Source organism: Ruditapes philippinarum, unplaced genomic scaffold (genome assembly GCF_026571515.1).
Source record: "Ruditapes philippinarum isolate M1 unplaced genomic scaffold, ASM2657151v2 ctg15277_1_1_1_1, whole genome shotgun sequence".
Lineage (NCBI taxonomy): Eukaryota > Metazoa > Mollusca > Bivalvia > Venerida > Veneridae > Ruditapes > Ruditapes philippinarum.
The window spans coordinates 2,241-15,681 of NW_026856398.1; the positions used below are offsets into that span (position 1 = coordinate 2,241).

General features: G+C 33.2%; 1 protein-coding gene across 1 annotated transcript; it reads left to right on the plus strand.

The window, feature by feature from the left end:
- Positions 1 to 2,408: 2,408 nt before the first annotated feature.
- On the plus strand, positions 2,409 to 6,602 carry LOC132746373 (uncharacterized). Its single transcript, XM_060735494.1, has one exon. The coding sequence runs from the start codon at positions 2,420 to 2,422 to the stop codon at positions 4,808 to 4,810; it is 2,391 nt and encodes a 796-aa protein (XP_060591477.1). The 5' UTR covers positions 2,409 to 2,419; the 3' UTR covers positions 4,811 to 6,602.
- The last annotated feature ends 6,839 nt before the right edge of the window (positions 6,603 to 13,441 follow it).

Sequence of the window (13,441 nt, forward strand, 5' to 3'; positions counted from 1 at the left end):
TAGATGGTCTGTTGAATTACAAGGACATGATTATGAAGTAATACATAGGAAAGGTAGGGCCAATCAGAATGCAGATGCCTTGTCTCGACGTGAATATCCTGTCGAACCAAGTGCAGCTGATTCTGAGGTTAAGACACAGTTACAGAGCAACCGTGAACCTATAGACGAAAGCCAGCTTACCTCGGCACATTTTGAATCAATTAATGTGTCAGGTTTGTCCGCTATTGTCAATTCTGTAAATACAGAACCAGAAAAGACCATTTCCCTGGATCCTGAAACAACTCTTGAAGAACCCGATGAATTGGAAAGGGTAGAAGTATTCTTTGATTATGACCCGTCTCCGTGTGTAATGAAGTTACAAGTATTTAATAAAGAACTACGCGAAATAAATGAAAATAAAGACAACAAGGATATAGATACTGAAATAACTAAGGCAGCTCTCTCTGACAACAATGCGAAAGATTCCAAACCCACAGATGATAATAGAAGCATACAACCTCCCTGGGAAACTCATGAAATTAGCAAGTTCCAAAAGAATTGTGAGGATTTTAAACATATATATAAGTATTTAGACGAAGGTATTCTTCCGCAGGATGACACATTAGCACGAAAAACTATGTTTGAAAGTGACCATTACCAACTCTCGGGAGGCGTATTATATCATGTTTATGAAACAAGAGGTAAGAAACTTCCACTAGAAGATAGGATTATCATACAGGTAGCAGTTCCAACTGAACTTCGTCAGGATTTATTAGTAAGTTACCATGATAGTGCTGCAGGGGGATGCCACCTTGGAATTCAAAGATCATTTGCTGCCATAAGGTACAAATACTTTTGGCCAAAATGCTTCCAGGATATTGAAAATCATGTGCGAGGATGTGATGTCTGTCAGAGGATAAAAGTAGACAGACGTCCACATCAGGCACCCTTATCCAACATGCCTGTAAATAAGATATTTGATAGATGGCATATGGATATTATTGGACCTCTGCCTAAATCAAAAGAGGGTTTTCAATATATACTTCTGGTTGTAGAAAGTTTAAGCAAATGGTGCGAAGCTATACCAATGGAAAACATGGAAGCAGGTACAGTAGCCAAACACTTGTTCAGCCAAGTAATTTCCAGGTACGGTGCACCTAGAATTCTGGTTTCAGACAGAGGTCGGAATTTTATGTCAAGATTGGTGAAGGCATTGTGTGAAATGTTCGATATAACAAGGCATTACACCAGTGCATATCACCCTCAGACCAATTCCACCTGCGAAAGACTGAATTCAACTCTGGAACAAATTCTCAGAGCATATGTAAATAAAGAACAAGACAATTGGCCTTCCGTACTTCCATCGGCAATGATGGCGATTCGTATGTCTCCATCAACACAATCTACTCAGTTCTCACCCTTCTATTTATTGTTTGGAAAGGAAATGAACCTCCCAATAGATACATCCCTTATTCCAAAAACAGAGATGGGATTAGACGGAGTAATATTCTTCGACCAAATGTTCAAAAACTTAGGAGTGGCTAGAGAACTTGCAGGAGACAATATCAAGATTTCACAAGAAAAATCCAAGAAAAGGTATGATACTAAGGCAAAACACCCAAATTTTAAGGAAGGAGATTGGGTACTTTTGAGGAACATGAAGACGCAGAAAGGTGTTTCTCCCAAACTCATGCCTAAACATATAGGTCCCTACTTTATTCAGGGTCTTGGGCCAAATTTTACTTATCGACTGGTAGATGTACGTACACAACTTCCTATGAAAGAATTAGTAAATGCAGCAAGGTTAAAACTTTATGTGAAACGAAAACCCAAACAGGTAAAGGCCAAAAAGAATGCTCAAATTGCTAGAGACCAAAAGGACTCTACTGATGGGCAAACCACACCTTCCAGCACAACAACTTTAGACACTAATGTATCTGTTGATGGAGGTAAGTCTTTACATACTGGGAAAATCATTAGAGACAGTCACATTAATGGAAGGAAACATTACCAGTTCGAAAAATCTAAGGAATGGATTGAAAAAGATAAATGTGCCATTAAAGATATACAGGAGTATCTCATTAAGAAGGCAGCAAGAAAACCTTCATCACATAAGATGGTGACTCGAAGCAGAACACGTGAGGAGGAGCAGGATTAGAAGGTTGATTAATTGATAATTAGGTTTTGACTGAGGGTGTCTCTGACTTTAGTTCTCTGAAAATAAATTCCAACGTTGGTTCTTTGTCAAAATATTCCTAACTTTAGAATAAACCTCCCTTTCAAAATTCTTTTTCATGTAGCTAAGCCAACCCTTAACAAATTTTCAAATTTGTTGTCTAATAGTGCTATAGGACGGCTGATCACCATCCAAACCGGCTGAACTACATGTATTTTTTTTCTTATTTTTGTAGGTCCCTTCAGAGAACAAAAAGTTTGGGGCATGCTCATTGGAATCTTAACTCTTCTATTCTGTTTCGCCCAGCCGGCAGCGTGTAACCAGTCACTATCCCGACTCAATTATGGCATTGTATTTAAGGAAATAGCAGATCTGCATCTTGCAAATGAACATTGGATACATACATTTGAATTGCCTATACCAGATAAGATTGTACTTCCAACAATAGGACATTGTCATAGAGACAACGAAACATGTATTATGGTGAGTCATGTACTTGCTCAAATAAATACAATTAGGGCCGAAACATCAGTCCGTATGGACGATACAATAGATGCAATAAAAAGGCTAATACCGGAAACAAGAAGAGGAATGGAACGTAGACGTAGAAGTCTATTGCCCTTCATTGGCCAACTATCAAAATCTATTTTTGGGACAGCAACATCTGAAGACGTAAACATGTTAGCTCGACATGTAAATGCTCTAACACGTAAAACTTACAAAATTTTAAATTCTTTAGAACAACATGGAAATCATTTAAGCTCCTTTATGCAGACAGCCAATAAAAGAATGGACAATTTACTTGATGGAATTAAAACTAACAAAATTGAAATTAACTATATACATAACCTATTAATGACATCTACTAAAAATTTACAATATAGTTTTAGCAAAATGTTGGAAACCCTTGCTTCTCAAATTAATCAATCAAGTCATTTAAATCACCTTCTAGATGAATACAAAAATGGTATTGTAAGTTTAGCAGAAGGAGAGTTATCCCCTATTATCATACCATCTAATATAATGCAGCAAACTATGTCTGATATCCAAAACTTGTTGTCTACTAAATATTCTGGATTTCATTTAACTTATAAAAATGTCAATCAAGTTTATTCTCAATCAAAATTTGTATGTGGAAGATTCAATAATAGTATTTATATTTCTGTTAAATTTCCAATTACTGTTCAGAAGCAACCAATTAAATTATATCGAGTATTAGCTTTGCCAGTTCCTGTTAACTCTTCTTCCACGCATGCAACACAGATTTTAGATCTCCCTTATTATTTTGCTATAACATCAGACAGACAGTATTATATGGCTCTGAATCAAAATGCTTTACTAAATTGTCATGGAACCAAGTACATTCACTGCTATGAAAACAAACCATTAACACCTGTAACTTCCCAAAGTTGTGCACTTTCATTATTTAGCAATGACAAAGAACTCATACACTCTTCTTGTAACTTCAGATTTGTTCAGAATGTTATTAAACCAAATTTAATTGAGTTAGATTCTAATGCCATTTTATTATATAGGACACCTCTTTTGTCTGTAGAATGCAAGCATCAGCATAAAATGATAAAAGGTTGTGACTTTTGTATAATTAAGTTACCTTGTCAATGCTCTGTCATAACGTCACACATTTACCTACCACAGAGGCTAATAGCGTGCCACAATGAAACAAATGATATCTCTATTGTACATCATGTTAATTTAATACTATTACAGAAATTCTTTGACAAAACTTTCCATGATGAAATATTTGCTGACTCTTCATTTGGCAAACCTGTTAATGTGTCCCTGCCAAAATTCAAATTGTTTGAACATAAGATGCACTCTGTTTTAGCAAATGATGCTAAAGCACATTTAAATTTATCTAGAATGGTTGATTTAGCTAAACAAGATACTGCTGCTTTCCAATCGTTAACTGAACCACTCTTAGATGGACTCATAGATATACAATCTGAATGGCCAAACCTTAACTCTATCCTTATATTTTCAACCATGGGAGTTACCGCAGGGTTATTCCTGTCAACAGTTTGGTCTTGTATTAAGATTAAGAAACTTCTGGTTACAGTGACAATTCTCAAAAATGTTCAAACTGCAAGTGCACTACCCACCTCTCCTATTCCCTCTTTCATTTACAAAACTAATCCAAAGCCTACCGATGATAGCTCCTTGCCAACCATTTATATAGATTTGACATGGGAACATGCTATTTTATTTGTTTGTCTGCTGCATTTTGCATTTGTCCTTTTTACAGTTTTAAAGAAGCACTATTATAATCGAAAAACTATTTTAATGCTAGAGTTAACAACTGGCGACTCTTGTATCATTCTGCCTGTTTTGTCATTACCTCTTTGTCCAGCTTTCTGTAAGATCAGGGCACCATCTGACATATCTCACTTCAAAATACGTGGTCCATGGTATAACAAAAAGCTAAATTTTTCATGGCCTGATTTTAATATTGAAGATTCCAGGAATAGTAAAGCCTTAACTATGCCTGATACTGTAAATTTAACTTTCATGCAAAGTCTCAAAGTCCGTAAAATGATTAAGAAATCATTCTTTGTATACGTATACATTCAACATAAAGGCCACCTCATAGCGGTGACAAGTGAAACGTTCGGTCCGAACTTTACCTTTAGTCCCTAAAAATTTAGTAAGCTACAATTTCTAGTACATGCCTTTGCATCTGGCCTCAAAACTCTATAAAAGTTGAGTATAAACTTTATGACATACTGGATGCTTGTATTATATTATTTCTTTTGCATTTGTATATGTATATAGGTATTTTTTATGTATTGGTACCATTACATTTATTTTCACTTTTAAATATACCTGTTTTAATAAACATTGTATTTTTTTTTCTATTCATTTCAACTTTGGGGCCCAAAGTTAAAGGGGTCCGGGCATTTATTATAATGTTTATTTTTCTGGATGTAATATTATGCAATTCGTTTCTCATGTATATCATGTAATTTATAAAAATATGTATATTATGTAATTGTTTTTTTTAAATGAAACATTGTATTTGTGTTTTTATCATTTCAACTGCTTTATAGTACAGATAATTATATTATACTGGTCTAATTAATATTACTTCTTAAAAGTAGAGATAATTATATTTTTTTCACTATACAATTTTTAGATTTTCAACTGCAATTCCAAATTATTATTTTAAGAATTATAAAAACAAGATTAGAATCTAAAAAGGTAGATAAGTGATAAGATTTCTTACAACTTGTCAATGTTACTCTAAGGTGACACTGATAGGTGATAATTGATCTTAAAAGCTCTTGGCCAAAATTAATAAGTAATAAATCCTGTACAGGAAGCCTGAGGTGTTAAGTTGACGGACATGCCAGAAAAGATCAAATACAAAGGTGATAACTGATAATTTATGCTTTCAAATTTGAGTGACAAGATATCCTGCTCGTATTTCACGGCTTTTGAGCACTAAATCGCAGATTCTGTATATAAGTAACCCAGAGCTTTTCATGGTCAACATTCACCATCAGACTATTATACAAGTAATAAAGTTGTTATTTAAAAATTATTTGGATTTAGGATTTTTATATTTGGATTGCAGGTAAATTATTTCTTATCATTTTCGTGTGTTAAATGTATTTATTATTATGTTTTTGTTAATACTAGAAACATGTTCTTTTGCCTTTAATATACTATAAAATAATATCATGTAAGATTTTATCTTTAGGTTTCATACTGTATAATGTTATTAAGTAAATCTAATTCTGAATATTGTAATATACATATATATTACTTGTAAAGCATGATGTTTTGAGATCTTGGATCGCGCTTATTGATTTTTTTGTACATTTTCCACTTTGATTTAAAGTAATTAATTTATGCATTAATTAAGTAAAATTTTAAGTAATTTAAGTTAGTAATAAAAGTTCATAACATATAAATTTAGATAATTCATACCAGTTGTAATATATCAATTTAACATTTTAAATTATTTTTATAATGTTTTTCGTTGTTTTATTTTTACGAAAAGCATCATTTAAACTTATTTCTGTACCGTTATTGTAGATTAAGCTAAAGTATTAAATAAGTATATAATGGCACGTTTATAAGAATAGAATGTTAACTGAGATTGCTTCATTTTTAATTGTGTTATTCTGTTAGCTAGGGTTATATGTCGACCAAGATCTCGGTACAATTCTCTCACTGCCAAGCAAGTGAATCTATCAATTGTTAAATCAACTTTGCTTTTCCCCAATGTTTTATGTAGCAAGCTTGTGTTAAGCTTTTACATGTATTTAATTGTGTTTTTATTTGATATTTTAAAATTGAACAATTGACCTTCTTTCATGCAATTATTTTATAACTATAACAATTCCTTGTGTTTTAAAATATATTGCATATAAAACATTCACCATCAGACTATTATACAAGTAATAAAGTTGTTATTTAAAAATTATTTGGATTTAGGATTTTTATATTTGGATTGCAGATCCCCATATCCCGTGCAAAAGCGCGTTATAATAGCTGTTTACCTGAATTCACTACTTCGACAGGGTCTTTAAAATAAAATCAGGTTAACCAAAAGTATATTCAACAAAGTCAATTATATTAATCATTTTATTTATACATGTATCAGGGAAATACATTAAGGTAATTTGATATTTTCTCGCGCTCTGATTCCAATGTCCACAGTGAGCGTCCCATAAGTGACGGTGAGCCGTGACAAATTTGCGTGCACATGTCGCTAGTGTCCGTAGTCTTACAGAACGTGGGAGGTTACAGAAAAATATACACGCTGTTATGAGTCTGGGGGAATTCAAATGCACTGAAGACAAACGGGTCTCGTGTGTTCCTTGTGAAAAAATATGAGTTTCGGGATATCTACCACACATCTGAAAAAAAAAAATGAAAATGTTCTTAAAAACAGATATAATAAGAAACGGTTAATGTCCATAAAGAATGCAGTTAAACCTGTGAACACAAGAACTGTAGAGGAAAAACCAAACACGGCCACTATACAACAGGTTGTCTTTATTTGGAGGTACTTTTGTTCTATCTTAATCAATGAAGGTTTGCGAAGGGTGGCTTTTATTACAGGGTCGTCTTTATTTGGATGTCACTTTTTCACTTTGAACGTTTGTCAAAGAGTTGGTCTTTATCAAAAGAGGGGCCCTTATTTAAAAGGGTTGTTTTTTAAAACTTTTTGGGGGAATTTTTTATCATATCAACAAAAAAAGAAAATAAAAAAAAGCAGTTTTTAAAAATTGTTTTTGTTCATAAAAACTGTTTATTTTTCACAAAAAATTAAAATATTAAAAAAAAATGCGCCGAAAAAAGGACTTTTTTGACGTCTTTTAAAGCTGAATAGGGTTTACCCCAAAAGGGGGCTTTTTTGGGCGGGGCCTCCCCATAAATTTAATTTTCAAAAAAAAATAAAGAAAACCTTTTTTTATAAAGGGAACCATACCATCTTTAAAATTAAAAATTTTTGGTTGGGAATTTTTAAATTTTCTTCCCCTTTTTGTTTTTAAAATTGTTACTCTTGCTTTCCCAAATCAGGTTTTTTTAACATTTTGAAGAAAACTTCCCCATCCCAACATCATCGGGTTTATTTAACCGCAAAAACACATTGTCGCCTGTTTTAAAACAAAAACTCAGATATTTCATTTTGTAATTAAAAATTTAAAAAAAAGAAACATGACCCGCGTCAGAAAAAACAAACATAGGGGGTTTGCACCCCCTGGATCCGGGGACTAGCCCTGCCACCACCCAGTCTGATTGGGATCCATTCGTTTAAAAACCTTACAGTCAACAAAGGAAACTGTTTGCAAACCCACCCTGGACCCCTGCCCAGCTGCACGGAGCCCCAGGGGGTCGGGTCCTTTGCGTCGAAACCGCTTTCTTGGGTTTTGTCATGACGGGGGCTAAATTTATAAAAAAAAGGGGGAAACAAAAGCATAAGCCCTTTTCTATGAATACTTTGTTCTTACTCTCAAAAGGTTTTATTTTAAATTAAACTAGTTTGTTTTTTTAAAAAAATTGCCCCTTTAAATTGTTCATAAAATAGTTAACATTTTAATTTTAAAAAGGGAATCCGCGCCCTATTTTAAATGAAATTTTAAATATGAATATTCTACCGACGGAAAAGCAAGCATTTTTTTATATTAAATTTTACTCATACGTTTTTTTCATCCAGAATTTTTTAAATTTTTCGGGGTTTATACAACTTATTTTCAAAAACAAGATTCGTACTTATCAAAAAACTTAAAAAAAATTTTAAAAATAAAACAGAAAAACGCAAAAAACTAAAATTTTATACAGCAATGCAAAATTAGGCATATCTAAACTTCATTCACTAAAACAATATTTTTTACATTGTTTTATGTTTTTTTTCTTTTTGGGATCAAGGGCTTCCACAGTCAAAAAAAAATTTCCAAAAGTTAAATATTTCTATACATTTTGGGGGTTTCCCTTTCAATTATACAATTTGTAAATTGTTTTAAATTTCCCATTTTTTTGGGACTTATCCGAATTTGCTTCCCATTTTAAATTTTTTAAATTTTTACTATATTTTGCTTATACTGACTCAAAAAAATTTCTTTGTCTTCCTTTCCGTGTTTTACTTTACCCTCAATTTTCCCTTTTTAATAGGAGAAATTTAGTAAATTTACTGATTACGGTTTTTGCTTTATTTCTGTTTTAACCCGATTTGAAATTATCGTGTAATTTTAACAAAATTAATGAGCCCCCTTTCAGGGAAAAAACCCAACAAAATGAGTTTGCGATCCAGGGATCCAGACCACCTTTCGCCCCCGCGCCGTCTACCCGGGATAAAATGCTGTTCGTTTTACAAACCCTATTACAAGTGGGGAAACTTTATAGCGAACAGCATTGGGGTCCCAATCAAAACGCGCCCGATTTCCAACTTTTTCCCGCTTCCATGCTGGGCGCAAACCCTTAAAGTTGGTTCGTCATACACCCTCTATATGCATCTTTTTAAATTGAAATTAAAAACCCTCTGATTTTCTTTTAAACCTAATTTTGAATGATAATTTTACAATCTTGTTTTTTTTTTTTTAAAATTGGGAAAAAAAATTTGGAATTTTGGGGCAATTATTTAAATCTTTTTACCCTTTAAAGAAATTTTCTTTTTTTTTTGTGGTTTTTAACTCATTAAAATAGTACATAGATAGATAGATTATATTTGAATTTCATAAAAACATAAAAATTTCGACTGATTTGGGAAAAGAACAATGATTTAAAAATTTAAAAACATTTTTTTGCTTTTTCTATAAAAAATTTTAAGAGGGGCAAGTATTTGTATTTTTGGGCCTTTTTTTTTTCGCCTGCAATTTTTTAAAATTTTTTTTGAAATGATTTCAAAAAAGAAATTATTTCCCAAACTTTTTAGATGTTTCAATGTCAAAAATCCCTTTATAAATTTTTAATTTCTATTTCGGGTTTTCCCAAAAAAATTTTATGTTTTACCATTTCCAGATATTTAAACAATGAAGCATTCAATTGTGTTTAAAGTATGCCCCGGTCCATATTTTAAGGTTTAAACCACGGAAAAAGCTACGGGGCTAATCTTCACGGAAATTTCTACCGGGGAAAAGTGAAAACCGTAGTCCCTTTCGGTTTCCCGTTTCGGAATTAAAAACGGTATGTTTTACGGGATCCCACGGATTTACCATTTAAAAACCCCGGAAACACGGTTTTTACGGCCATACGTTTATCGGGGCGACACGAATTTAGGGCGGGCCATACCCGGTACACTCCCCCTTTTTGTACCAAAAACACGGGGTTTTACAATAAACGACTATTCGGAAAGAACCCTATTTATCGGGGAAAAAAAAATTGCCCGGGTCTATACGGACCTAATAAAATTTCCTTTCCAAAAAACCTTTTTGCTTTCTCATTTCAAAATCCTCAAAGAAAAAAACACTAAAAAAAAACGAATTACAGCGTTCATATTTGGCGAGAGGATTCAGCTACGCGTCGACCCCGAGACAGTCATCAGATCAATTAAAGTTGTAAATTTGCTGATGACTGATCCAACAGTTAGGCATGAAGATCATACCAACGATGAGCGGTCTAAGTAAAAGCCACTTTAGTCCACAGTAGTCTGTTCTCTTCTGATAATATGGACTAGTATCATTAATAAATGTTGCATCATACTGCCTTGTCTCTTTAAATTAAGATCTGCTGTTCATCTATTGGATGTTATTTTAGAAAATATCAGTACGTATATTACCTGAAATATTAAAAATGCTGTAATTATCTTATAATCATCGGCCAGTCCGAGCTTTATGATCACTCTTCGTTATGTACATTTACTCCATTTCAAACGACTATGTTTGTAAAATATTAACAATAATGTATTCTATTCTATGAATGTAGTAACGATATTAATATAAATTACTCATGCATCAGCAGCTCGACCACTGCCATCGCATTCGAGCCATTCAATATAAAGTGCACCAGTAAATGCAATTATCAATTGTTATTAAATGTCTCCAACATATATGTTGTTTTAAAGAAGGGATATTTATAACCCTTGAAAAGTACATGAATATAAATTCAATTGCCTACTAACAGTGGATGGGCGATATCCGTAACGTTCGTGTTGCAACTCAATAAACGTATAAGACCTGTGCAATTCTTGCCTCTCGATAAACGTTACGTATCGTGGCTTTCGTACAATGCCGTATATTCTCATTAAAAACCGTGGTATCGTTAGGTAAACGTACAAATACTAGTTCCATACAAATGCGGAAATCTGACAATGTGGACTACGAATCAGACGACTATTTTACGGGTTTTCGTACGACAAGGTATAGTAGGATTAATACGGAACTAGTAGGATTACCTACGGTTGAATTTCCGACAAATTTTGTGGCATGATCAAAAATTGCAAAGATGCTACGGAATACAAGGACTATACGATTAGATATGTTAATATGGAAGCACTGACCAGTACGGGTACTACGGACGATGCGGAAATTAATGCGTGCTCTTCCGTGGGCGTACCGTGAATAATTGACGGGTATTAACGTACATTTTAAGAAGAAAGCACTTATGTTAGAGATAAATTAGTAATATATGGAACGGATAATCCAATGACAGATTTGTAGGAAGTTACAGGTATGCACGATGTAAAGTATCTAGTATATATGCGAAGAGCTAATAAAGAAGAATATCTAATGAGGCTAATGGTGATATACGATATGTAACGTTAATGAGTTTATAAGCGTAAAGTACATAAGGCCGTAATGAGCAAAAAAGATGCTTAGCAAGCTTGTTAAAGGTGTTGGATCTGGAATAATATAGGCGTAAAAGCTAGATTCATAGGGTACCATAATCAGAAAGTTTTGAGTTAAATATATTGCATTTATCTCCAAAAAAAACGTCTGACCCCTTCGGAAGATATACCATTTTCATTAATGACACGACAAGAATCATAAAGAGAGTCGGGAATATGTTTTCTTTATGTATATTTAAGGTGGAAACTAGAGTGTGATGTAGCTTTTACAGATACTCTTAGAACAGATTTCCATCCCAACCCGAACAGTTGTACATCATATTCCTCATATCACCAGCAACACCCACTACACGACAAGTTAAATTATTTGCAGATGGTATTCTTTAAAGAAATAAGTGGAAATCCCCTTTCATTCTAAAAAAGGTACGTTCGCTCTTTGTTTATAAACATTGCTCGACAACTTACTCAACTATTACGCAAGAGTGGCTACTGAATAATAATGTTACAGTTGTAACAAATGATTTTTGTTGTTGTGTTTATTTTGTTTTCGTGGTAATCTCTTGATTAAGCTGTTGGGGTTTGCTAACTTCGAACCACATGGCCCCTCACCATTGTGGGTTCGAAACCCGTTCATGGACAGCCTTTTTTATACGTCCCCTATAACTTGTCGTCAAACCATTTTTATAAGAATTTATAATACAGCAAGCATCTTTTTTTTAGAGAAAAAAGTAAGATTTTTTCATGAATCGACAGCAGCCGTGTATACAAAACTATTTGTAAACGTCATGATTATCCAATGAAAAATGACTTTACAAAACGTGCAGTATTATAAAGTTTTATATACAAGGCTGCTGTTCGATATCATGAAGAATCAAGTTATATTTAACAAATAGCCGTTTATATATGGTCATAAACCTTGTCAACAATCTTTATAACTAATAATATACTTGTAAATACTTGTACTTAAAAATACTCTCTTTAATTCAAACGAAATCAGTTCATAATTTCTGTCGCAGTTGTTTTTTAAATAAAATATCCATTAAATAGGCATAATTTATATAGGGATTTTTAATCCAATTTTACTATTAGAAAAAATGGCACATTTAGTACATAGTCCTGGGGTAGCAATGTCAGGCTATACATCTTACTACCACATCCATTCTCTTTTATTTAGGTCATTAACATTTATTAAATCCATATTCCATGCATAATAAATCAAAGCACAGAAGGCGCTGAATTTGTTTGGGTCTCAGAATGTAAGAAAGGTGCAGGTTGTGAGATTATATGTATAGTGCCACCAATGCTTTCCAGCGTTCTAATTGTAGTAAATTGGCTATAAGACTAATTGCAACACTGATATTCAATCAAATGTTTATTTGACTTTAACAATTTGAAAAAAAAAGAGTTACCTTTACTGGGATTTGAACTCGAGACCTCTCGCTTCCTAAGCGAGCCCGAAAACCCTTCAGCCACGGTGAATTTATATGTGAACGGCTTGAAGAAAACCATATTATTCTAAATTAGGGCTTGTAACGACTTTAAATGTGCTGTTTTACACAGATGTAAATAATCCTGGAGCTTTACTATAAGCATGTATTATTTATAAAGAATCAAAGGTCTGCAAGTTCTGTTTGGTATTTTCTGATCTTTGCAATATAAATCGTACTGTATATCTGTAATGCATTTTCCTGTATAAGTTAATTTTTATGTTTAATAATTCATTTTGCAAGGCACCAGAGTTTGATACATACGGAATTCTGCATAACTAGAGTTGCATTAAAAAATCATTTATGTTAATTTTTTACGACAGCCACACTTTATCCTTGCATATCATGGCTACTTTCTTAACAAAGACACTTAACCTTTCCCTTATATAAGCGTGTTTCGACGGCTTTTGCACCCCCCCCCTTTTTTTTGAGGCCTAAAACAGTGAAAAAAATGCCCTATTTAGGCCCAAAACACTGTATTTCGTTTTAGAAATGTTGTTAAAAAAAGTGAGCACTTTTTCGGTGCCGTCCCCCATCCAAATAATG